The sequence below is a fragment of the Prunus mume genome, linkage group LG6 (assembly GCF_029339155.1).
Source record: "Prunus mume cultivar Tortuosa linkage group LG6, ASM2933915v1, whole genome shotgun sequence".
Classification (NCBI taxonomy): Eukaryota; Viridiplantae; Streptophyta; class Magnoliopsida; order Rosales; family Rosaceae; genus Prunus; species Prunus mume.
Window position 1 is genome coordinate 8,101,655 of NC_142703.1, and position 25,464 is coordinate 8,127,118.

The window sequence follows — 25,464 nt, forward strand, 5'->3', positions numbered from 1 at the left end:
GATATGGTAGTGGATCAAGTGAACAAGTCTGAACAAGATGATGCCAAACCTGATGAAAATTCCATTAGTCCCGAAGATCAAGAGAAAAACTACACTCAGCAAGAGACAAGAGAGAACATATGCAGGGCTGCAAACGCTATCCGCGTATTGTCTACTTTAGGCTTCAATATTACTGTAGAAGTAATCACGGAGACGGTTGATTTGAGCACTTCTATAAATGTTGCTATACATGAAATGCTCGGTTCAGAGTTCTATGTTTTGGTTGCAGAGAAGGAGTCTGTAAGGCGAAGCATGACAAAAAAAAAGTGATGACTGTGTGTCCACTTGTGAATTCTGTTATAAGAGAGTTGTTCGTCCTTAATCCTTTTCTTTTATCTTTATATTTTACACAATCCAACGTATTTTTGGAGAACCAGTGAACAGAAGAGTTATACTCCATCCAATCTCATCTCATTAAATACAGAGATGGCATCTTCTTCGTCTATTGAAATCATAGTTGTCCAAGACACTACGTTGCGATCATTCATGCACTGAAAGACTAATTTTGCATCTTCAGTAACCTTACACTTTGAATATGTCGAGATCAATACATTACAAACTGAAACATGACTTCCATATCCTGATTTAATTGCCAAGCCATGTATCTGTTTCCCAAGTTCTAAATTCATTTCATGTCCGCAAGCTGAAACTGCACTAGTAAATGAGACATGATGTAACCCCATCCCTTCTCCCACCATCTCAATAAAGACAAAAATCGCCTCAAGCCCATGATTTCCCTCTTGAGAGTAACCTGATAGTTTTGCATTCCATGAAACCAGATCCTCATTCGCCATTTCATCAAACACACTCCTAGCTTCTATTAACCGCCTCAACCTCGAATACATACTTATAAGTGCATTTCCAACAAAAACTTCACCATCTAAACCAGACTTAAATATAAGAGAATGCAGTTGTAATCCAAATAGAAAATCTTCATGATCCGCACAAAAAGCAAGAATATTAGTATAAGTCACTGGATAAAAAACAACTCCATTAAAATTCATCCTATGAGCAAAATTCAATGCACCATCACTTGTTCAAAACCCCGAAAGAATAGTATTCCAAGAAACTATATCAGTATAGCACATAGTCACAAAGATAAGTAAGGGACCATCAAACTGTCCAGCATTGGTGTACATACTCATCAAAGAATTTGAAATCGTAGTATACGAAGCAAACCCAGAAGAAACTGCAAACCCGTGAATTTGGCATCCGGGTTTGGGGTCCCCTTGACAGGCCTTGACAGCAAGGGAAACGGTAACTTCATCGATGTTATGAGACAAATGTAGTTGAAGTTGCTTACAGAACATGTGAAGGGCTATAAGGGTAACGGTAACTTCATCGAGTTCGTTTCTCTGTCTCTTCATTTCACTAGCGCACCACATTCCTCTGCGAGTGCAAGCTTCGTCTATCTTCATTTGGAACAAAAAGGAGGCGGCCAGACCCGCCAAGGCCACCTAGGCGCCGCCTAGACCCACCAGAGCCGCCTAGAACCTCCCAGGCCGCCTAGAACCGCCCAAGACGCCTAGGCCGCCTAGGTGCCGCCTAGAACTTCCCAGGCCGCCTAGGCCCCGCCTAGAACCGCCCAAGCCGCCTAGGCACCGTCTAGAACCGCCCAGGCCGCCTAACTCTAGAACCTTATAGCATCAGAGTTGTTATCTTATTGGAGATTTCAATAGCTGAATGACATTTGATGGTTTTCGTAGAGAGTCCAATCCAATCCAATCCAATCAATGGAGCAGCCGAAACGAAAGAAAAAAAATCGAAGCTTGAGTTGAGAGAGAGACAGAGAGGCTCAAGACCTTGAGTCTCTGAAGCGCTTATCTAGATGCGAAATGGCTGCGACTGCGAGTGCAAGCTTCGCGTTTGTGAATATATTTAAGGAGAATAGCCGCCCGGCTGTACCGTGAAAATGATATATTTAAATAGTATAGCCGTGCGGCTGTACTATTTAAACATACAATTTTGTCATGTTATTTTAAAATACCACTTTAGCTAATTAGGATAGAGTTATTTCTTCAATTATTATTTTTATACTAGTGATTTTGGGGAATGAGAATTAAATTATTTCCAATACCTCTTATTATAATGATTTCCAGCTATTAGTCCATTAGGCAAGAATAAAAAATGGATTTTATTTATAAGAAATAATACGGGTTAAATCCATAAATACCACAACAACAAAAGGGGATCCACTAACATTTTGGGGATAAAAGAATCTTGAATTTCGTAGTATAAAATTGCTTGTGTAAAAATTTACTTTCTAAAATGTATCCATCATAATTATGAACTAAACTCATTGACAACCTTTTTCTCATTGCACTTGACAACCCTGCTATTCTGCTAATGAGATATATCAGTTCACGTTGTATGCTCTACAAATGAAAAATTTGATACAAAACAGTCTGGCAAGAGAGAAGTGTTTTGAAATAAATTGAAGGTATCTGAGGTCATATGACATTGATATATATATATATATATATATATATACGAACTATTCTAAATGAGATTTCAAACAATGTGTTAGATGAGAAGTAGCATCTTATTCTTACATATACCATACTCACATGCACCTGAAATTCCCAACATTATGAGGGGAGAAAAGTGCAATACCTCTCTTGTATCTCGCAAGCGTAGGAGATCCAACCTTTCTTGAGGACGCTAGTTTGATAAAGAAGCAAGCTACATCCAATCATACATTAATACCGGCAATCACAGCCCACAATATACTCAATTTTAATAAAGAGAATTATAAAGTTACCTAGAAGCTGAAACGCTTAGGATCTTGTAGTGTAGGCATCAGCACTTCCACGCCAAGAAGTCTCTCAAATTGTCTTTGATCTGTAAAGAGATACTATCATACATCAAAAGGGCACATAGGTATACTGAACACAAGAATAGGGGAAGAAACCATTCTTATGTACACTGGCATTACATATAAATAAGATATGTTGATCTAGAGATAAAGATCCTCCCCAAATGTTCCAAGCAGAATCTTCCTAAAGATGAAATCTGAATATGATAGACATTTCAGTGGAACAAAAGGTTTACCCTAATAAAACTAATCCTTCATTTCCAACCATTACAACTGACCACCAAATTGAAACATGCAATCTCAGTCAGGTTGTAATATTAATCTGATTCAGGATATTCTTAAAGGTCATCCATATACCCATTATAGAGAACTACGAGATTTAACTTATGGAGATAACCCATTAAAAAAATAAAACAAAAAATAAGGTAAATTACTAGTTCATTCAATTGATGTCATTCCTGAGCATTTTACCTTGATGTGCTGATCTTTTACCCCGCCCTATCCATAACTGAGCATACTCTGCTGCATTATTTGTCAATTCCTGCAACTGGACAGGTATTGAAGTTAAACCATATAGGCGCAACCAATATGAGGGGGAAAAACATGGAAGAACTTTGTCCTGCATCTTCCTACAGTGATGCATGTTACACTTCAGGCTATTAATACATTAGCTACAGGGCTTTTAGCAATGACATTATTAGACTTAATTCAGTGACAACTATAATACATTTGAAGATTTACAACCAAATTCCATTAGGTCACATGTCACATGTAAAATAAGATGCCTCATCCACAACACTTTAAGCTCTGATTATTGTATCCCAAGTTTGGACAATTGAAGTTGAAAACTAAACGCAACTTTGCACTAGAAAAATGTGTGACAAGATTATTAATTAAATAAAAACTAAAAGAAAACTACTCAAAAGTGTTAAGATATATGTCCTGTACTCATACTTACGGTACCTGAAGAGCACATCAAAAGACAAAAATATTGAACAAGAGCAGTAACTAAAGATCAAATGAATGGCTACACATCTCATAAGACAACTCACCCATCTTGGTCCCAAGACGGTTGCATGAAATAGTATTATTGTAAGTGCTTCCATTATACTCATAACTTGACCATGTTGTTTAAGACATGACTAGAAAATTAAGGTGAAAGACAAGCAAAAATCCTAAGAATGATATATTCAACACAAAACATACAAAACACATGGATTGCCTTCCATTATACTCCTTACCCGTGTTTAAGTGACTACAAGCAAAAATCTAGAATATTCAACAAAAACAACAAAACACATGAAAGTGTACCAAGTAGCATACAAAACTGCAATACTTGCAGCAGCAAAAGTACCAAAGTCTATGTTCATTAGTATCATTCAAAGAGTCCAGACTTCATTGTATCATTCTCGGCAAATTCCTCTGAGAATTTCTTTTGTATACTGTCATTAAGTGTCACAATGGGAAAAACAAAAAGAAGATATTGAAGGTGTCAGAACTGAAGCAAACAATCTTGGTAAACTCTGAAAGCTATAACACTAATTAAGCACAAAAAATTAGGAAAGCACATATCATCCTAATTTCATATTACTTGGAATTTTTATTTATCCTTTCCAAAATCTGAGAAACCACAAATCCACTAATTGTTATACTATGTAAAAGTGAGAATGCCAGACTCAATCTATAATAGGTGGAACTCCTGGGGGATGCGCAACCACGTCCGTATTACAAACAGCATAGGTATAGAAAACCATAAAGCAACAATTCTGATGTCAAATAATACAAGCATCTCATTCAATTATTATAAGCACATGTTCTAGGAGTAATGAAAAGAAATGTTGGGCACAAAGGACATTTGTTACCTAGGAAAATTAACACAAGTCAAGGACTAAAAAGGGATTAGAAGATATAGACTAACTCAATTAAATAGAATTAGTAACAGCAAAACACTCACCTCGATCCATTGACTGAAATAGGCATGAAATGCCCACAAGAAGTTGTGACAGGTTCACATAGTAATTTCAAGCATAGTGTGCAGTCAAAGTCATCACTGCTTTCTGCTTTTCTATGGCTTCTCCTCCCTGTGAAATTAGCTTGTATTCTCTCTAAATTCTGAAAACATTCCTGAAGATGATTGCTACAGAATACCACACCAAAGGTAAAATAATATAACATTTTAGAATTTCACAAAACCAAATACAATAGCCAGCCAGCTGGTATTTAAACAATATATACTTAATATGTATGTTTTGTTAAATAAACATAAATCCAGTATACAAATTACTCAATTTCTTCCTGGTTTCCCTACATTTTCTCAGCAACCAAACAAGAGAAACCACAGCACAAACGCACACTCACAGAAATGTAGTCGTCCACGTCACCAGAGATCCATCTTTGTCATTTAGACCGGCATGGTGTAATCCAATGCCAAACTGCAATGTGTGCCCCAGGTTAAAGAACCATCTGCTGGGCTTCTTCTGGCATACTAAGAAACTGCCTTGGATGTTCATCTGACATTGCCAACTTCAATAACAGAAAAGCACAAACAAAAATCGAATCAACACAGCAGCCGAACCGAGGAAAAAAAATCCAAGCTTGAGTTGAGAGAGAGGCTCAAGACCGAGTACTTGAATTTTGAAGATTGGACTGCGAGTGCAAGCTTTGTGTTTGTTTCTCTGTCTCTTCATTTCACTCGAGCAACACATAACTCTGCGAGTGCAAGCTTCATCTGTCTTCACTTGAAAAAAAAAAAGGACGCCCAGACCCGCCCAGGCCGCCTAGGTGCCGCCTAGAATCACCCAGGCCGCCTAGGCCCAGGATGCCTAGAACCGCCTAGGCGCCGCCTAGAACCGCCCAGGCCGCCTAAAACGCCTAGAACCGCCCAGGCTGCGTAACTAGCATCAGAGTTGTTATCTTAGTGGAGATTTCAATAGTTGAATGACATTTGATGGTTTTCATAGAGAGAGTCCAATCCAATCCAATCAACGCAGCAGCCGAAACGAAAGAATTTATTATTATTTTTTTTTGAACCTTGAGTTGAGAGAGAGAGAGAGAGAGTCCTTGAAGCTTGGAAGCGCTTATAGAGAAGCGAAACAGCAGCGACTACGAGTGCAACTGCAAGCTCCGTGTTCGGTTCGAATATATTTGAAGAGTATAGCCGCGCGGCTATACCTTTAAAATATTATATTCGGATAGTACAGCCGCACGGCTATACAGTTAAAATAATATATTTAAATAGTACAGCCGCTCGGCTATACTTATTAAATATACAATTTTGTCATGATATTTTAGGGTTTAGGGCTAAAATACCACTTTAGCTAATTAGGATAGAGTTAATTCTTCAATTATTTTATTTATACTAGTGATATTAGGAAATGAGAATTTAAGTTCTTTTCGATATCTCACATTCTAATGATTTTCAGCTATTAGCCCATTAGGCAAGAATAAAAAATGAATTTTATTTATAAGAAATAATACGGGTTAAACCCATAAATGCAACAACAAAAAATAAGAATCCAATCCAAAGGTTTTGGACCTTTCTACACATTACCAGTTACAAGATTTTTATTTGTGGCAGCTCTTCTTGCCAATTAATTTTACGATTTTTAGCACCTTTCTACACATTACCTGTTACAAAAATTTTAGCAACCTAGTAAAATTCAAAGATGCAACTTCATAACATCCTCAATTTTGGCATTACCATACAAAGGTTTTGGACCTTGAGTGGACCAAGTAGCGGTGGCTAGAGCATTTTATCAAATAGTTTTAATATAAATGTCATCAATGTCAAACTTTAATTAGGTTTGATTGGATTCATGCAGAAAATGCACTTTGAACAATTTTGGTTTACAATGTAACTTAGGAGACGAAAGAAAATGATTTTTGGTGTTTTTGATACTGCTTCTTATTATATTAAATGTTGGAAATTTCTCTACAATATGACAGGGGAGAGAGTCGCCCGATTTATTAGCCGAAGGGGTTGGTTCCCTGGAATCAAAGGTGGTTGTAGAGAAGAGAGATCAAAAAGAAAAGAGAAAAAGGAGAAAAAGAGTCGAACGAGTAACATAACCGTGATTAGAAAATAAAAGAGATAAGGTGGCTGACAATGGCATCTGGGACTGGGAATATGCACGCACGTAAATACAGCACACACTTGTTGAATTTTCGTTAACTGTATTTGATTAAATGCATTATATTTGTGTTGGAATCTGGGCATATTATATTCTAATATCAAAGATAACGCTATAAAATAAAATAAAATTGGTTAAGCCGTGACGAGATGCTTGCTGTTATATTCAAAAGTGATGTTTTAAACGTGACAATAATTATAATATTCAATTTGTTTTGTGTAGAGTGGCATGTGGAGCTTTGTTATAAAGGTCAAATTCAAAGGGTAGAGTTGAATGCTAAGAAAATAAGCATGAAAAGTCGCCACAGTAGACAACCTACCGCAACTTAAGAATTCATGTATTGAAAAGAAAAGTAGACTTTTGTGTGCATATATAGTAAACTAGATTTTGTGCATTAAAAAAACAAAAGTAAACTAGATTTTGCAGTGAATTGCATAATGCAAACAATAATCACAAAGAGACCATCGTTTAGAAGCACATTAGTGAACCATTTGAGTGGCATGTCATGTAATGTGTCAAATACCATTAGTGGAGACTTGATGTCCCATATAAAATGTTGTTACTAATGTGGTTTGAAAATGTGATACTTAAGTTATCTTTTTCGACAGAAATACTACCTATTCCCGTTTCATTGTTCCCTTTTCTTTATTTATCTAATGAGGTCGAGAAGCGAATAATGTAACGGCAGTATGAAAAATTCTCTACGGGGATTGGGCCTCGCAAAATCTCAAGTTAAAGTCCCTAAAGACACGCACATGGTGACAGAGGTGACACGACATAGGCCGGCGAATCAGATTAGTTGCTGAGGGCGGGCAGGTAGGAAGCTTCTCTGAGCTTGCCACCAACTCCAACTCAGTGACTAATCATCAACTGTCAAACTGGCTGGCTGGACTGGATTTTACCAGAACAGTAAGCAAGCACCACACCACACCACTTGCTCTTCTCCACCTTCCCCTTCCCTGTCCCTCCTTCCCTTCGCCTTGCTCCAATTATCATGCCCTCGATCCAAACACCCCCTTATGAAACCCTAACCATCCCAACCCCAATGTCCTCTCTCCTCTTTCTCCTTCTCCTCCTCCTACTTTCCTCCTCACCTCCTCCAACTCTCTCCCAGCAAAACGACACCGTCGCATGCCCCCTCAACTTCACCGTCCTCCGCCGGTTCGACCCCGCCTCCAACCGCCCCAAATTCGACCGCAACACCGAGTGCCAGTACATCCTCCAAGGCCTCCGGCTCGTCGAAGCACAGTACCTCCAGCTCACCGGCTTCTTCCTCCCCCCACCCAACGCCTCCGAGTCCTGCTGGGCCGCCTACCAAGCACTAGCCTCCGAGTTCGTCCCCAATTTCGACATTCGCTCCTCCTGCGGCTTCGAGACCAGCTGGATTTCGCAGGGCTGCATGAACATCACCACCAGGCAGCAATTCGAAGCCCTGGTCGGAAACGCAACGCTTAAGGACGTCGTCGACAACTGTAACCAGTCTCTCGAGAACAGCTCGCCCTGTGCCTCTTGCACCACCAGCTTGTCCAGCTTGCAAGCCTCGTATTTGACCGGCAAGTCCGTCGGGAACGTCTCCACTTGCACGGCGTACCCGTCGGTGTATGCGGCGGCTTTCGCCAATCAGTATGGGCCGGCCGATGCCGGCACCGCCGAGTGCCTGTTCGCGCTCAATTTCTCGACGCAGGGCTCCGGTAAGAAGAAAAGGACTGTTATTTTGATTTCTTTGGTTGCTTGTGGTGTTGCGTTGTTGGTTATAATTGGCGGGGTTTGGTTCTTGTGGCATAAATATGACCAATTTATGATCAAGAAGAGGAGAAAGGATTATAATGATAAAATTGAGAAGGGTTTGGGTTCTGCCTTAGAGTCAATTAGTGGAAGCACTACTTTGATTAAGTTTAAATACGAAGAGATTAGTGCCGCAACTAAGAATTTCTCTAGGGACAACATAATTGGACGAGGAGGCTATGGGAATGTGTACAAGGGCATTTTGGATGATGGCTCTGAAGTTGCATTGAAGAGGTTCAAGAATTGCTCAGCTGCTGGCGACGCGAATTTCGCTCACGAGGTTGAGGTGATTGCAAGTGTTAGGCATGTCAATCTTGTTGCTTTGAGAGGTTATTGCACTGCCACTACTCCTTTGGCGGGTCACCAGAGGATCATTGTGTGTGATTTGATGAAGAATGGAAGCCTCCATGACCATTTGTTTGGGTCTTTTGGTAGCAAGCTTAGTTGGCCAATCCGTCAAAGGATTGTGCTGGGGACTGCAAGGGGATTGGCATATTTGCATTATGGGGCTCAACCAGCTATTATCCACAGGGATATCAAAGCTAATAACATACTTTTGGATGAGGCATTTGAGGCCAAGGTGGCGGATTTTGGACTTGCAAAGTTTACAGAAGAGGGAATGACGCATATGAGCACGAGGGTGGCTGGAACGATGGGTTATGTTGCTCCCGAGTATGCATTGTATGGGCAATTGACGGAGAAAAGTGATGTGTATAGTTTTGGTGTTGTGTTTCTTGAGCTTTTGAGTGGAAAGAAAGCGCTTCATGTGACTAACGATAACCAGCCATTGCTCGTGACTGATTGGGCGTGGGCGTTGGTGCGAAATGGAAAACCCCTGGATGTTATTGATGATGATATGCCGGAGAAGGGTGCACCTGAAGTTTTAGAGAAGTATGTATTGATTGCTGTTCTTTGTTCTCACCCACAGTTGTATGCTAGGCCAACAATGGATCAGGTTGTGAAAATGTTGGAAACAGACTTGTCAGTTCCCTCAATCCCAGAAAGACCGGTTTCCATTGTGGCTAATATTGAAGACATTGAAAGACACAGCAGTAGTGGGTCACTTCAGCTCTCTAGTTCAGGTGGCTATCAGTCTTATACATTTGAAAGTCACCTCCCTTTTAACCCTAAGGGAGACGGAGAAAGTTCATTTTCCGGAGTATCAACTGTCTGATAGATTCCACTAATTGGTATGTTCACCCCCAATTTGTTTGTTGGTTCAGATTGTATGGTTTTATAATCAAATTTCCCACTGTAAATATAAAATAGATGTATGACTAAAGCTGATTCTTTATTCAAGTGAAATAGAACAGAACACACTACACACTTTGACCGTCAGTGTCCTTTGTTACTTGAGCCCAATAGATATGAAAGCTTATTGTATCATTGAAGTTTATTGCTTTGCAAATCCAAAGATGTCAATATTGCTCGTATATCACAATATTTATCTTTGTCCAACGAGGGATGGTTATGGAAATGTGATGCCTTTTGTTGCGAAAAAATCTCGAAATTATCCTTGCCTGCTATAAGATGCGGAATTTTGTTTTTCATCCATGAGTTAGTGGTCATAGTTTCTGAGTTCAAAGTTCCTGTGAAAACATAGACTGATTGGTATATGTTGAGTAGGGCTTTTCATAATTCAGAGGTCCTCTGAAAAAAAAAAATCCGCATTTACTTGCCTTAGGTAATTGTAATGAAAGCAAAATTCAGGACAAGGTAGGTAGGTAAAGTTTCATGTGTTCTGTCATATTTTTCTAAAATTTGTTTTCATAGCTGGTACTGGGGGGTCGCCAAGTACCCACTGGTATTATTGTAATAGAAGTGAATAATTTCAAAGCTGTCAACACGACAAATCTCTTGGGACCACGGCCTATCATTTTCAATAAATCACTGGTTTGGAGATTCTTTTCCAAGTTTGATTCTGTGATCCAAGTCGACTCAAGACTGCAAATATGAGCTTATCTTATATACGGTGGATCTGGGTTTTCGCAGTCATGATCATAGATCTATAAATCTGTCATTTTAGTTGAATTGAGTGCCCATCTTATTTTTTGGGTTACAGACAAATGAAGCTTTAGACAACGTGGGTGTCTGATGCCTAGGACCCGACCCAGAAGTAGAAAATTGAAAAGGGAGCTCAAATTCAAACCTAAAGAAGAATGGTTGTTCAATAATTGAGAACTTTGTTTTAAGAAAGCGTCATTAATGTTCCGACAGGTGTAAAAGGGCATTGACGTGTAAAAGGGCATTGACTTGAAGATTAGTGGTCCAAGTTCGAATCACCATGACATCTTTGTGGTGTGTGTGTGTGATAAACCCTAGTATCACTTGTATTCATAAAAAGAAACTGGCATTAGCCTCAAGTTTCTCTTGGTATATACTTATTTACCAAAAAAATCCCCAACGGTATTGTCCTCTGCCTCTAATAATTCATCTTACATGATAAAACCCACGTCCACTCAGATTTTTCTTTTCGGCCACATTTAATACGGTAACACCAGCTAGCAGCAGAAAGAAAGGGACATAAGTTAACAGCAAATATATCAATCGAATTGTCAGAACTTAGAAAGCTTGGATTTGATTATCTGCAAAATGCCTATTAAATGAACCACAAAATTAATGAAGTTCCATCTTTTGAAAGGAAGATAAAGAAAGAAAAGAAGAGATCATATGAACTGTACTGGCGCAAAGCAATCACTTTGACCAGACCTACATTCGTCCTTTATCTTCTCTCTCGGATTTTAATCTGCATCCTCTTCTTATCTTCAAAGCCATAAAAGGTTTTGTGATAATTTTTCTCATTCTTCCTTCCTTCCTTCCGTGTTTACGTGAAACCCATAACTTCTTTGTTGTTTTTATTCAATCAACCAGGCACTGTCAGTGAGAACACGTAAGTGTAAGTCAACATTTAGAAGTTGGAAAAAAGTTACTTTTGTAGAACAAATTTACATCCTTTCTCACATATTGCTCTCTCGTCTCTCCATGTCTTTTGCCAATAAGAGGATAAAGTTTTGCTGTTTCCTGTTTTCCATTATTTGATAGTTTCTTGCTTACACTATCCATCTCTTTGAATCTTCTTCACTTTGCCATTCATAAAAATTCATATAGACAGTGGGAGTTATATAATCAGGCAGACATGGCCATCAAAGAGGATGTAGAGAGTGATTTGCAGGAGGGCATAACAGATCCACTCATGAGGGTAGAGAAGAACTTGGCTGATGGAGGAAGCAGCAGAGGAGGGAATCAATGGATGGTTTACCTCAGCACATTTGTTGCAGTCTGTGGCTCTTACGAATTTGGATGCTGTGTAAGTGCTTTTTATGCATTTAGCTTTTCATTAATATAGCTGTAAGAGTTGTGATCGTTGGACAGGAAAATTCTGACACTTGTACTGCTGGCTTCCAGATCGGTTATTCGTCGCCTACCCAGTCTGCCATCAGGGAAGATCTCAGTCTTACATTAGCAGAGGTATTTATTGCAACATTTATAACTGCTCTATCAATATTTCTATCAGAGCTGTTCTTTTGGATATGCAAGTTCATGAGTGGAAATCTCTATGTGTTGTACTGGAGGACTGAGGGTTTGCATTGTCTGCTATGCCATTGCTTTCAATCTCTGAGTACAATGGGACAATGTTTAAAAGCAATTCAGTAAACTTTCAGCATAATGCTTCATAAATTTTTTCTTTCAAATAACTTACTGGATATTCCTTCAAATGCTAACAAAAAAAGAACTTCTAATTGCTATCTTGACAACTTCTGCATGCAGTATTCAGTGTTCGGCTCCATTGTGACATTTGGTGCAATGATAGGCGCTATTACAATTGGGCCCATCACTGATTTTCTTGGTCGAAAAGGGGTACAATTGCGAAACTATGTTGAATATACAGGACACACCGGTTATTAAGAACTTTTAGCAGTAATTTAAATCTGTTTCCATTGATATCACCATGTAACAATATCTATACTACAAAATTGTATGCAGGCCTTGAGAGTGTCTTGTGCTTTCTGTGTTGCAGGTTGGCTTGCTATTTACTTTTCCAAGGTTCGTATGATTTTGCACTTAAATTTTTGTCTGTGCTTTTAGATACTATGCAAATGTTCTCCTCAGATATTTGACTTTAGTCATGTTCTCTATCTTATTGCTACTGAAGGGGGCTTTGTCTTTGGACATTGGGAGACTGGCAACTGGATACGGAATGGGAGCCTTTTCCTACGTGGTAAGTTCTTTACCATCCTCTAGAGCCCTGGTATTACAAATACATGTTATTAACAAAGATTAATGCAATATTGGATGGATATCAGGTCCCTGTTTTCATAGCTGAAATTGCACCCAAAAATCTTCGAGGAAGATTAACTGCTATAAATCAGGTAAACATGTAACAAGAAATGCAATCCTTGCCCCTAGCTAGTAGAATTCTTTTGTGAGTTAGCTTTGATATTTTAAGCAAGAAATTGATGTGGGTTAGTTCAACAACAAACTATATGGGTTTGGATTGGATCATATCTAACTTTGTTTTCTGCTTATTTTATAGTTAATGATCATTTCTGGAGTGTCCATTTCCTTCATAATTGGGGTACTAGTAAGCTGGAGGGCTTTAGCATTAATCGGTGATTTACTTAGAGAGACTGTGCTTTAGAATACTTATCTAATATAGTAGTAGAGTGCTCATTTGTGTGGTGATTGCAGGACTAGTTCCCTGTGCAGTGACCATTTTCGGTCTCTTTTTCATTCCTGAGTCTCCAAGATGGTTGGTAAGAACTACTTTTCTTTTTCTTTTTGTAGTTATATAATGGCAACATTCAACAAGTTGATGACTTCCTCATCAATTCAGGCGAAAACAGGACGCCAGAGAGAGTTTGAAATGGCACTGCAGAAACTTCGTGGCAAAGATGCTGACATATCTCATGAAGCAGCAGAAATACAGGTTCTTATTTTCAACTCCTCAACTCCATCTCCTAGCCTACATTGACAATCTCTTGGAGCATCAGGATGATCATATATGTTATGGAATAACATGTAAATACCTTGATAGGATTATATCCTAACTCTTGACCGGCTCCCTAAAGCCAAATTGCTGGATTTGTTTCAAAGGAGATACTTGCGCTCAGTCATGGTAAGAGCTTCTTTCTACACCGTTTGTACTGTCAGTTTTTTCTTTTTTCTTTCTTTGCCTTTCTGGTTAGACCTTTCTTTGCTATTAATCTTTGTTTGATCAGATTGCAGTTGGGTTGATGGTCTTTCAACAATTGGGGGGAATCAATGGGGTCTGTTTCTATGTCAGCAATATCTTTGAACAAGCAGGTAGAAAGAAAGAATAGCTTGGCATTCTGGCACTCCTACAATCTATGTTTTCAGTATCTGCAACTTTAATGTACCTTTTTGTATCTACTTCAGGATTTTCTTCCAGTGTTGGAACTATAACTTACGCTATTCTTCAGGTTCAAAATCCTACTGTGACAGCTATTGGAATCTTTTAATTTTTATCCACTAAAGCATCTTGATGTGGTTCTGCTTTACAGGTTGTGGTTACTGCCGTTGCTGCATCCGTAATGGATAAAGCAGGACGAAAGCCTCTAATTTTGGTAAATTGGTGCACAGCTTTTGTTCTGAGAATTTGCTGAGACAAGTTGCTATTCACATTCAGAAGGTTTAACTTTTTCCAATTTATTCTAGGTGTCTGCGTCAGGGCTGGTACTTGGCTCTCTCCTGACTGCGATTTCATTCTTTCTGAAGGTAATCCTCAATCAGTGACACCCTAACGTCTCTCTGTTTAGGTTTATCCAACATAACATGACAACAAGCTCTTTGTGAACCAGGTTCATGAATTGGCACTCACGGCAACTCCCATACTTGCTGTAACTGGCATACTGGTAACTAACGAGCCTTATCAAAATATATTACCCACGCAGATCGTTCTCTTTTAACATTGAGTTTCCATTTTTTCTCATATATTTCTTTAACAATTTGTTTCTGGATTCAGATATATATAGGATCCTTCTCAATAGGAATGGGAGCAGTTCCTTGGATTGTGATGTCTGAGGTATATAAAATTTGCAACATTTACTCATCTAACCGTCCGTAATCGATCATGTCACCGATCTGAATAAATTTCCATCTGCTGCAGATATTCCCTATAAATATTAAAGGGCAGGCTGGAAGCTTTTCAACTTTAGTGAACTGGCTGGGTGCATGGTTGTGTTCCTACACCTTCAACTTTCTTATGAGTTGGAGCTCCTATGGTAAATACCTTTTCCTTTTCTCATTATAAAAACTAGAGAGTAATATTTAGTAGAGTTAATTTATAAAGCAATCTGATTATACATGGTAATAACTCATTACATGTCTCTATTTTCAGGTACCTTCATTCTGTATGCAGCCATCAATGCTCTGGCTATATTGTTCGTGATCTTGATGGTACCAGAAACGAAAGGGAAAACCCTGGAACAAATCCAAGGAGACATTAATAAATAGAGAATTGAAGGAAGAATTAAAAAAAAAAGAATGAAGAGCATTTTTTTGTGGTCATTCGTTGTCGTTGAAAATTTTGACAGCACAGTGCAGCAGATTGGTTGATGGAATCTTGAGAGACGCTTCCAAACCACACAAATATTGTACTGCTACTGTTTACCCCACAAAAGCATTGTCCCTACTTCCTTTTCATTTGTTGCAATGACTTTTGACATTGATTGGTCTATTTATTTTGCTTTTGTTTTGCCCCATGGGAGAGCTGAGGGTATTGCAGAATTAGAAAGGAACAGAAGAGCAAAAATATCAATGGAATTGTTAAAAAGCTTGGATTTTCTAATTTGGAAAATAATTGTCCACCTTCCTTATGAAAAGGAAGAAATTATAATATGAACCTATACTGGCAGCCACTTCGACCAGACCTACATCCTTCCTTATCTCCTCCGTCGGATCTTGAAATTATAATATGAACTTATACCATATACGACAAAGTTATTCTAAACGGCCTGTCTCTTTTACTGTTCTGATGTTGACATGTTGTGATGTTACTGCCTGCCTTGGCGTTGGCGGCTTTGCAACTGGTGGCAAACATAAAAGCAAGTCAAGTTAGAAAGAACTACTTGAGCACAACAAAACAATTGCCGGCATTTAGCATTTTGTTGAATTTTTTAATTCAACAAGGTACTGTCTCATTAACAGGCAGTGCAGATCAATCAAACCTTCAGAAATTCAAAAAAGAATAAAGAAAACAAAAAAAGAAAAGATACTTCCGTACAAAAAAACATTTACATCCCTTCTGGCATATTGCTCTCACTATTTTTTTGCCTAAGAGGATAGAGATTTCTTGATTTCCATTATTTGATAGTTTTTGGCCTACACTACCCATCTCTTTGATTCTTCTTCTCTTTGCCATTTATAGAAGTTCATAGGTACAGTGGGAGTTATATAATCAGGCAGGCATGGCCATCAAAGAGGATGTAGAGAGTGATCTGCAGGAGGGCATAAGAGCTCCACTGATGAGGGTAGAGAATAACTTGGCTGATGGAGGAAGCAGCATAGGAGGGAATCCATGGATGGTTTACCTCAGCACATTTGTTGCAGTTTGTGGCTCTTATGAATTTGGATGCTGTGTAAGTGTTTATAGTTTTTTAACTGATACAGAAAAACCATTGTGATCTCTGGACAGGCAAATTCTGAAACTTTTGTATGGCTTCCAGGCCGGTTATTCGTCGCCTACTCAGTCTGCCATCAGGGAAGATCTCAGTTTATCATTAGCAGAGGTATGGAAATTAGATCATCTATAACTGTTCTATTAATATTTCTATATGAGCTGTTCTTTGGACATATAATAAGTTAATGAGTAGAAATCTATATTTGTTCTACTGTATGACTGAGGGTTTGCATTCTCTGCTGTGCCATTGCTTTCAATCTCTGAGGTGCTATCAGTGTAATTTCAGCATGCTTTAGCAAATTTTCTTTCAACTGATTCTCTGGATGTTCCTTTAAATGCTAAAGGAAAACAGTTTTTTACTTTGATCTTGACAACTTTCAAACTGAAGTTTCTTCTCTCTTCCTGTGCATCTGTATTCTTTATGCAGTATTCAGTGTTTGGCTCCATTTTGACGTTTGGTGCAATGATAGGTGCTATCACAATTGGTCCCATCACTGATCTTCTTGGTCGAAAAGGGGTACAAACTGCGAAACGATGTTAATTATACAGGACACACCGCTTATTCAGAAATTTTAGCTGTAAATTAATTCCGTTTCCATTAATATTTACTAAGAGAATCTTCACTGTAAACTTGTATGCAGGCATTGAGAGTGTCGAGTGCTTTCTGTGTTGCAGGTTGGCTTGCTATTTACTTTTCCAAGGTTTGTATTATTTTATGCTTGGGATTTCTCTGCGCTTATACCTACTAAGCAAATATTTTCCTCAGATATATATATTTGCCTAATTCCTGTTCTGCATCTTATTACTTTTGAAGGAGGCTTGGTCTCTGGACATTGGCAGACTGGCAAACGGATACGGAATGGGAGCCTTTTCATACGTGGTTAGCTCTTACCCTCCTTTATAACTTGAGTGTATGTTGAGACCACAAAATACATACAAGTACCTGTTTCAACACATGTTAATAACAAAGTTTGATGCAATATTGGGTGGATGAAGGTGCCTGTTTTCATAGCTGAAATTGCTCCAAAAAATCTTCGAGGAAGACTAACTGCTATAAATCAGGTAAACCTGTAACAAGAAATGCAATCCTTGAAGCTTACTACTAACAACTAACAATCTTTTGCGACTTGCCTTTGATACTTTTTAGCAAGCAAAAACAGATTACTTCAACAACAAACTATATGGATTTGGATCATATCTAACTTTGTTATTCATTCTGCAGTTAATGATCTGCTGTGGAGTGTCTGTTTCCTTCATTCTTGGGGTACTAGTTAGTTGGAGGGCTTTAGCATTAATTGGTGATTACTTAGACAAACTGTGCTTGTAGTTTGAGATTTAAAATAGACAACTAATATCCCATACAATAGCAGAGGGCTCATTTGTGTGGTGACTGCAGGACTTATTCCCTGTGCTGTGAACATTTTCGGTCTCTTTTTCATTCCTGAGTCTCCAAGATGGCTGGTAAGGAACTACTTTTATTTAATTATTTCTACTGAGTTGATGGTAACATTCAACAAAATAAAGACATTATGATCTCCTCATGAATGCAGGCAAAGAAAGGACGCCATAAAGAGTTCAAAGTTGCACTGCAGAAACTTCGTGGGAAAGATGCTGACGTATCTCATGAAGCAGAAGAAATCCAGGTTCTTATCTCCGATTCCTGAACTCCTCTGAGCCCACATTGATGATTTCTTAGAGCATTTGTAAGATCAGATATGTTAAGACATACCATGTAAATACTTTGACAGGATTATATAGAAACTCTTGATCGGCTTCCTAAAGCCAAATTGCTGGATTTGTTTCAAAGGAGATACTCACGCTCAGTCATTGTAATAGTTTCTCTCTACCATTTCCACAGTCAGTTTTACATTTCTTAGTCTTTGAGTTAACTTTCCATTGATATTACACTTTGTTTGATCAGATTGGAGTTGGGCTGATGGTCTGTCAACAATTTGGAGGAATCAACGGCGTCTGTTTCTATGTCAGCGATATTTTTGATCAAGCCGGTACAAAATAAAGAATAGCTTGGCATTCTGACACTACTATAATCTATGTTTTCAGTATCTAACGACAACTACAGTGCACCTTTCTATATCTTGCTCTACAATTGAAATATAAATGTTCTATCTCAGGATTTTCTTCCAGCATTGGAACTATAACCTATGCTATTCTTCAGGTTCTATACTCCTACTGTGACATCTCTTGGAATCTCTTAATCTTGTCCATTAGATGCATCCTAAAGTGGTTCTGTTTTACAGGTTGTGGTTACTGGCATTGGTGCAGCAGTAATGGATAAAGCTGGAAGAAAACCTCTAATTTTGGTAAACTAGTGCACAGACTTTAGTTCTGAGAATCTGCTGAGACAAATTCCCATTTATATTCACAAGGTTTAACTTTTTCCAATTTCTTTTCTAGGTTTCTGCATCAGGTGTGGTACTTGGCTGTCTTTTGACTGCAGTTTCATTCTTTCTGAAGGTGATCCCTCAATTTTTGACCCTAACTTCTCTTTGTCTAGGTTTATTATCCAACAATAATCTGAAAAATCTCTGGGTGAACCAGGTTCATGAACTGGCACTCACAGCAACTCCCATACTTGCTGTAACCGGCATACTGGTAATGCATTAGCCTTGTCGAAACATTATCCATGCTTCTCGATCTCTCTTAGCATCAAATTTTCATTTATTCTCCTTGCATTGTTTAACAACTGGTTTCTGGATTCAGGTCTATATAGGATCCTTTTCAATTGGAATGGGAGCAGTGCCTTGGGTTGTGATGTCTGAGGTACATAAAATTGCAACATTTACTCGTCTAACAGTCCATAATGGATCATGTCGTCGACGTAAACAAATTTTCATCTGCTGCAGATATTCCCTATAAATATTAAAGGGCAGGCTGGAAGCTTAGCAACGTTAGTGAACTGGTTTGGTGCATGGTTGTGTTCCTACACTTTCAACTATCTTATGAGTTGGAGCTCCTATGGTAAATACCTTTTCCTTTGTTATTGTAAGAACTGAATAGTAAAATTGGAAAGCAATCTGATTATACATGGTAATAACTAGTTATATGTCTCTAATTTCAGGTACCTTCATTCTGTATGCAGCAATCAATGCTCTGGCTATATTGTTTGTGATTTTGATGGTACCTGAAACAAAGGGGAGAACCCTGGAACAAATCCAAGGAGCCATTAACAAATAGAGAATTCAAGCAAGAATTAAATATATAAAAAATAATAATAAGAGCATTATTTGTGGTAATTCTCATTGAAAATTTTGACAGCTCAATTCAGCAACTAGGTAGATGGAATCTTCGAAGATGCTTCAAAACCACAAGAATATTGCACTGCTTTTCTTTTTTCTTTTTCTTTTTTCCTTTTTAATAAAAAAATAGTTTAAATTATTCGTACCTTTGTGTTTTATTTGTTGCAAGGAATGTATTAAAAATATATTTATTTTTTTTAAGAAAAAAAAGGGGAAAATATTGTCGGGAACAAAATTCGCAGGGAAAGGTAACAAAAGCTTATAAATCGGGAAATGATGGACAATGCTGATTTCCAATTGACACCAACTGGTCGTCTTCTAGATAAGTAAATGAATTTGTCTGTATCAAAAGGAAATGATGGACAAGGAGGCATTGATCAAATCAAAACATATTATCGTAGAGGTATTGACCATTCATTTTTTTGCTCCTTTTACTAGTTTTATGTGCGAGAGTACACAGATAGCATACTGGGCATGTTTTGATTCAAATCCTTTCTTTTGTCACACAACCTGTAGAGAGAAGGCTTGCACTGATAGGAAGCACTCCCATCTGGAAAAAAGCTCTAACCGTTGCAATGTTAATAATAGAATCGACGTCTTCCTTTTATTTTACTTGTTGTGGTGTGATGTCCACAAGTTATAAGGCTGATAGTTTACTTGTTTGTGATTTTCAGGAATGTTCATTCTGTATGCAGCATTCTTTGTGGTATTTCTCATTGAAAACTTTGACAGCTCAAGCCTGCAACTTGTTAGATGGAATCCCGGTAGATGCTTCAAAACCGCAAGAATTTTGTATTACTATTTTTAGGATGGTTTCGTCCAAATTTTTTTATTTTATTTTAGGATGGTTAAATTCATTCATGCCATAAATAAGTGTTTCATTTGTTGCAAGGAATGTTTGCCATACATGACAATAACCAACAAATGGAGATCACTTCTACAAGCATTGTGATAAAAAGCCTTGAGAAGAAGTATAATCTGAATTAATACATAGCATTCTGAAATACAAGGCTCGAATTCGATCAAGCCACAATACATTTGGTGCTCATTTACAATCTAACATAACAGGCTAGATGTTTGATTAGAGTTTATACGGTCATTTTACATAGTTTTTGAACCTAACTATTCGCCAAGCCATCACAATTCAGCTATCATGCAGAGACAGCATAATGAAAACGGATAGAAATGTTACAATGCCTGGATTTTCATTTCTGATTAAAGTTAAAAAAGGAAAGAAAAAAAAGGATTATTATAAGCCTATACTGGCTGCATCTTTGGACAATAACTGCCGACCGAAGTCCTTCCTGTCTCGTCTCTCGGATTAGGGTCTTCTTTTTTATTTTTGTAGTGATTGACTTTTAATCTAAGCCTACTATAATACAAATCCTATAATTATTTCTCAAAATCTTCAAAGACAGAGAAGAAACCGATTGCTTGTGTCGTTTCCCAATTCTGTCAATACGTTTATGTGAAAGTGAGAGCATGTCATGCAAACGACAACGATTTATTCAATACGGCATATTACAATATATTGTCCTGTTTTACTGGACTGATGCTGCGATGCACTGCCTTGCGTTGTCAGCAAATATACAATCCGTAGCAATCTTGAGCAAGTCAAGTTTTAACCAATTGAGCACGAGAATTGCCTACTTTTGAGCTCCTTTGTTACAAATCCTAAGAAAAAAGAAAAAAACAATGACCGCAAAGAGGCAGCATTGAGGTTTTAAAATAATAATTTTATCGAAAATTTACCACCCTTCTGGCATATTGTGCTCTCTATGTTTGCCTTCCATTATATCATATTTTCTTGCTTAAAGTACCCATCTGTTCGAATCGTCTTCTCTTTGCAATTTATACAGATTCATAGACATACAGGGGAGTTATATATAATCAGGCAGACATGGCCGCCATCAAAGAGTATGCAAAGAAAGACGTGCAGGATGAGATAAGAGAGCCATTGGTGAGGGTGGATAGTAACTTGGGTGCTGGAGATGGATCAAGTCATGGAAGCACCAAAGGGGATCAATGGATGGTTTACCTCAGCACATTCGTTGCAGTTTGTGGCTCTTATGAATTTGGATGTGGTGTAAGTGCTTAGTATGCATTTAGCTTTTGATTGGCAGAGCAGAAAATTTGTGATCTTTGGACCGAAAATTTCGTTCGATATTGTGTTGTTCTGACACTCTTTGTATGGCTTCCAGGTGGGTTATTCATCACCTACTCAGTCTGCCATCAGGAAAGATCTCAATTTATCATTAGCAGAGGTATGAAGGTGACTAGGACATCTATAACAATATTACTAACACAGCTATTTTAATGGATATGCAAATGCATGCATGGTATTAGGGTGGACTTTTAGATTCAAGAAAACAAAAACAAGATATAAAACTAATTCCTGAAATGAATTAGAGGTTGAAAATAAAATGGGAGAATACTACCAAGGAATTTGGTAAACATTCCGCATAATAATTTTGCTGGATTTTGTTTAAATGCTAAAGAACAACTAAAGTTTTTTTTTCCTCTCCTGTGCATTTGTGTGCAGTATTCAATGTTTGGCTCCATTTTGACATTTGGTGCAATGATAGGTGCCATCACAATTGGCCCCATCACAGATTTTCTTGGTCGAAAAGGGGTATGATTTGAGAAACTATGTTTTATAGGACACGCCTTAATTGTGTTCATTGATACATTCACTAACAGTATCTAAACTGTAAACTTGTATGCAGGCCCTGAGAATGTCCTGTGTTTTTTGTGTTGCAGGTTGGCTTGCTATTTACTTTTCCAAGGTTCGTATTAACTGTACTTTCGAAATTTCTCTGTGGTTTTACCTACTAAGCAAATACTCTCATATATGTAACCATATTCATGTTCTACTGAAGGGGGCTTTGTCTCTGGACATTGGGAGACTGGCAACAGGGTACGGTAGCGGTGCCTTTTCATACATTGTGAGTTATTACCCTCCTCTAAAATTTGAATATTTTGTGAGAACAAAATATAGTGGAAGTACCTTATATATGATATTTCAAGTTTTAACATATGTTATTAACCAAGTTTGATGCAATATTGGGCGGATTATAAGGTACCTGTTTTCATAGCTGAAATTGCACCTAAAAATCTTCGAGGAAGACTAACTGCTATAAACCAGGTAAACATGTAATCAGAAATGCAATCCTTGAAGCTAACTGGCAACAATCTCTATACCTCATGGGTTTTGATCATAACTGACTTTGCCTTTTGCTTATTATATAGTTAATGATTGTTACCGGAGTGTCTGTCTCCTTCATAATTGGGGTAGTAGTCAGTTGGAGGGCTTTAGCAATAATCGGTGAATTTCTTAGACAACCTGTGCTTTTAATTAGAACACCCTATGATCTCTAATACAGTGGTGGAGGCTCATCTGTGTGGTGATTGCAGGAATTGTTCCCTGCGCTGTGATCATTTTCGGTCTCTTTTTCATTCCTGAGTCTCCAAGATGGTTGGTAAGAAAGTACTTCTGTTCTTTTTCTGTTTATCTGATGGTAACATTCAATAAAATGAAGACAGATTATGACTCATCATCGGTGCAGGCAAAGACAGGACGCCAGAGAGATTTTGAAGTTGCACTGCAGAAACTTCGTGGCAAAGATGCTGACGTATCTCACGAAGCAGCAGAAATCCAGGTTCTTATCTTCAACTTCTTAACTCATTTCCTATCCCACATTGATAATCTGATAGAGCATTTCGAAGATCATATGCGTAAAGGCATTTCATTTACTACCTTGACAGGAATATATAGCCTCTCTTGACCTGCTCCCTCAAGCCAAATTGCTGGATTTGTTTCAAAGAAGATACTTGCGCTCGGTCATTGTAATAACTTCTCTCTACACTATTTATTTGTACAGTCAGTTTTATCTCTCTTTCACTTTGAGTTAAACTTTCCTTATCAGATTGCAGTTGGGTTGATGGTCTGTCAACAATTGGGGGGAATCAATGGGGTCTGTTTCTATGTCAGCAATATTTTTGAGCAAGCAGGTATAAAACCTACTAACTGAAAGAATAGCTTGACCATCTGACACTACTAGTCTATAATCTATGTTTCTAATATCTACAACTTCAGTGTATCTGTCTCTATCTCTTCCATCTTCCTGTCAGAAAACTGAATCACTCACTTAAAGCAGACTTGTTATACAATTGAAAGCTAACTACTCTATTATTTGAACTATCTCAGGCTTTTCTCCCAGACTTGGAACTATAACCTATGCTATTCTTCAGGTTCTAAATTCCTACTGTGACAGCTCTTGGAATCTTTTAATTTCTCCCCATTAAGTTCATGTGGTTTTGTTTCACAGGTTGTGGTTACTGGCCTTGGCGCAGCCGTAATGGATAAAGCGGGAAGAAAGCCTCTAATTTTGGTAAACTAGTGCACGCTTTTAGTTCCAAGAATCTTCTGAGATAAACTCCTATTCATACTCGGGAAGTATAACTTTTTCCAATTTATTCCAGGCTTCTGCATCAGGGTTGGTACTTGGCTGCGTCCTCATTGCCACTTCATTCTTTCTCAAGGTAATCGTCAAATGCTGACCCTAATATCTGTTTAGGTTTAGGTTTATCCAACAAAAGATAAAAAGAGAGCCTTTGTGAAACAGGTTCATGGATTGGCACTCAAGGCATCTCCCATCTTTGCGGTAGCCGGAATATTGGTTAGTAACTCATTAGCCTTTCTCAAAGCATACTCTCCATGCAGATCAGTTTCTTTTAAAATCGACTTTTCGTATCTTTTCTCTTTTCATTCTATAGTTAACAATTCATTTCTGCATTCAGATCTTTATAGGATCCTTTTCAGTAGGAATGGGAGCAGTTCCTTGGGTTCTGATGTCGGAGGTATACAAAATCTGCTAGGTTTACTCATTTTATCCATCATGATTGTCTTGATCAAGTCACCAATCTAAAGAAAAATTATATCCTCTGCAGATATTCCCTATAAACATTAAAGGACAGGCTGGAAGCTTAACAACGTTAGTGAACTGGCTTGGTGCATGGTTGTGTTCCTACACTTTCAACTTTCTTATGAGTTGGAGCTCCTACGGTAAATAGACATCATCATTTTCTTCATTTATAAATAGAAATATTTAGCAGAGTAAACTTATTAAGCAAACAACCCTTCTATTTTGTGAAAGCTAAGTCCAAGTAATTTATAAGTTTACCAGTTATAAGAGCTATTCATTAATTTAATTGTGTGTCATTTTCAGGTACCTTCATTCTCTATGCAGTAGTAAATGTTCTGTCTGTGTTGTTCGTGATTGTGATAGTACCTGAAACAAAAGGGAAAACCCTGGAACAAATCCAAGGGGCCATTAACAAATAGATGATTAAGGAAGAACAAGAGAAGACATGAAGAGCACTCTTTGTGGATATTTCTCATTGAAATTTTTGACAGCACAAACCAGGAACCTGGTACAAGGAAGAGGCTTCCACACCAGAAGAATTTTGTACTGTTATTTTTACATATAATTAAATTGATACATGCCAGAATTAGTGTTTATACAAACATAAACAAGGACCAACTAATACTTGGATTTAAGGTGAAAGTTTTTGTTTTTGTTTTTATTAAAGGTGAAAAGGGGGTTTCTCACTAACACACTATTAAAGTGCCATGAGATTTTGAACGTGAAACCACTAGTCTGCAAATCAATGTCATTTTTCACTGGGCTAGATTGTTGACAAAGGTGAAAGTTAAGTACCCAAATGCATTATACTTTTTATTTAAAAGCAAAAGCCAATTGTATGAGTTAGCCAATATATTGTGTTAGTTTGCATATT

General features: G+C 38.0%; 4 protein-coding genes and 2 pseudogenes across 13 annotated transcripts; 5 read left to right on the top strand and 1 right to left on the bottom strand.

The window, feature by feature from the left end:
- Positions 1 to 3: 3 nt before the first annotated feature.
- LOC148916012 (exosome complex component RRP4 homolog pseudogene) lies at positions 4 to 361 on the top strand (annotated as a pseudogene).
- A 67-nt stretch (positions 362 to 428) lies between these two features.
- LOC148916013 (pentatricopeptide repeat-containing protein At4g32430, mitochondrial pseudogene) lies at positions 429 to 1,866 on the bottom strand (annotated as a pseudogene).
- A 5,753-nt stretch (positions 1,867 to 7,619) lies between these two features.
- RKF3 (receptor-like kinase in in flowers 3) lies at positions 7,620 to 10,107 on the top strand. The gene has a single exon (XM_008236719.2). It carries the CDS (start codon positions 7,979 to 7,981, stop codon positions 9,941 to 9,943), a length of 1,965 nt encoding a protein of 654 aa, XP_008234941.2. The 5' UTR covers positions 7,620 to 7,978; the 3' UTR covers positions 9,944 to 10,107.
- Positions 10,108 to 11,327: 1,220 nt separating this feature from the next.
- On the top strand, positions 11,328 to 15,479 carry LOC103333822 (Major facilitator superfamily protein). Of its 6 annotated transcripts, XM_089055383.1 has the most exons (20): positions 11,356 to 11,549; positions 11,641 to 11,665; positions 11,878 to 12,076; positions 12,175 to 12,237; positions 12,538 to 12,627; positions 12,754 to 12,813; positions 12,923 to 12,988; positions 13,074 to 13,139; positions 13,304 to 13,379; positions 13,459 to 13,523; positions 13,604 to 13,696; positions 13,805 to 13,885; positions 13,989 to 14,073; positions 14,167 to 14,210; positions 14,292 to 14,354; positions 14,446 to 14,505; positions 14,589 to 14,642; positions 14,753 to 14,812; positions 14,897 to 15,011; positions 15,128 to 15,479. In XM_089055383.1, exons 3-20 carry the CDS (start codon positions 11,906 to 11,908, stop codon positions 15,241 to 15,243), a joined length of 1,428 nt encoding a protein of 475 aa, XP_088911509.1. In that variant the 5' UTR covers positions 11,356 to 11,549; positions 11,641 to 11,665; positions 11,878 to 11,905; the 3' UTR covers positions 15,244 to 15,479. The 6 variants fall into 6 exon arrangements, with proteins under 6 accessions (XP_008234938.1, XP_008234939.1, XP_088911509.1 ...); XM_008236716.2 differs by having other exon boundaries at positions 11,328 to 11,659; positions 11,882 to 12,076; XM_008236717.2 differs by having other exon boundaries at positions 11,329 to 11,659.
- Positions 15,480 to 15,841: 362 nt separating this feature from the next.
- LOC103333821 (sugar transporter ERD6-like 7) lies at positions 15,842 to 20,556 on the top strand. Of its 4 annotated transcripts, none has more exons than XM_089055382.1 (19): positions 15,842 to 16,367; positions 16,455 to 16,517; positions 16,879 to 16,925; positions 17,050 to 17,109; positions 17,223 to 17,288; positions 17,405 to 17,470; positions 17,631 to 17,706; positions 17,805 to 17,869; positions 17,959 to 18,051; positions 18,157 to 18,237; positions 18,330 to 18,414; positions 18,541 to 18,584; positions 18,667 to 18,729; positions 18,824 to 18,883; positions 18,968 to 19,021; positions 19,130 to 19,189; positions 19,273 to 19,387; positions 19,488 to 20,068; positions 20,182 to 20,556. In XM_089055382.1, the coding sequence occupies exons 1-18, from the start codon at positions 16,361 to 16,363 to the stop codon at positions 19,601 to 19,603; spliced, it is 1,221 nt and encodes a 406-aa protein (XP_088911508.1). In that variant the 5' UTR covers positions 15,842 to 16,360; the 3' UTR covers positions 19,604 to 20,068; positions 20,182 to 20,556. The 4 variants fall into 4 exon arrangements, with proteins under 4 accessions (XP_088911508.1, XP_088911507.1, XP_016650753.1 ...); XM_089055381.1 differs by having other exon boundaries at positions 15,847 to 16,367; positions 16,836 to 16,925; positions 19,488 to 20,242; positions 20,340 to 20,556; XM_016795267.2 differs by having other exon boundaries at positions 15,847 to 16,367; positions 16,836 to 16,925.
- LOC103333939 (sugar transporter ERD6-like 7) lies at positions 20,198 to 25,282 on the top strand. Of its 2 annotated transcripts, XM_089055379.1 has the most exons (20): positions 20,198 to 20,242; positions 20,340 to 20,429; positions 21,525 to 21,751; positions 21,867 to 21,929; positions 22,208 to 22,297; positions 22,392 to 22,451; positions 22,545 to 22,610; positions 22,745 to 22,810; positions 22,915 to 22,990; positions 23,080 to 23,144; positions 23,232 to 23,324; positions 23,431 to 23,511; positions 23,592 to 23,676; positions 23,873 to 23,916; positions 23,994 to 24,056; positions 24,148 to 24,207; positions 24,291 to 24,344; positions 24,466 to 24,525; positions 24,616 to 24,730; positions 24,894 to 25,282. In XM_089055379.1, the coding sequence occupies exons 3-20, from the start codon at positions 21,566 to 21,568 to the stop codon at positions 25,007 to 25,009; spliced, it is 1,443 nt and encodes a 480-aa protein (XP_088911505.1). In that variant the 5' UTR covers positions 20,198 to 20,242; positions 20,340 to 20,429; positions 21,525 to 21,565; the 3' UTR covers positions 25,010 to 25,282. The 2 variants fall into 2 exon arrangements, with proteins under 2 accessions (XP_088911505.1, XP_008235073.2); XM_008236851.3 differs by lacking the exon at positions 20,198 to 20,242 and having other exon boundaries at positions 20,294 to 20,429.
- Positions 25,283 to 25,464: the final 182 nt, after the last annotated feature.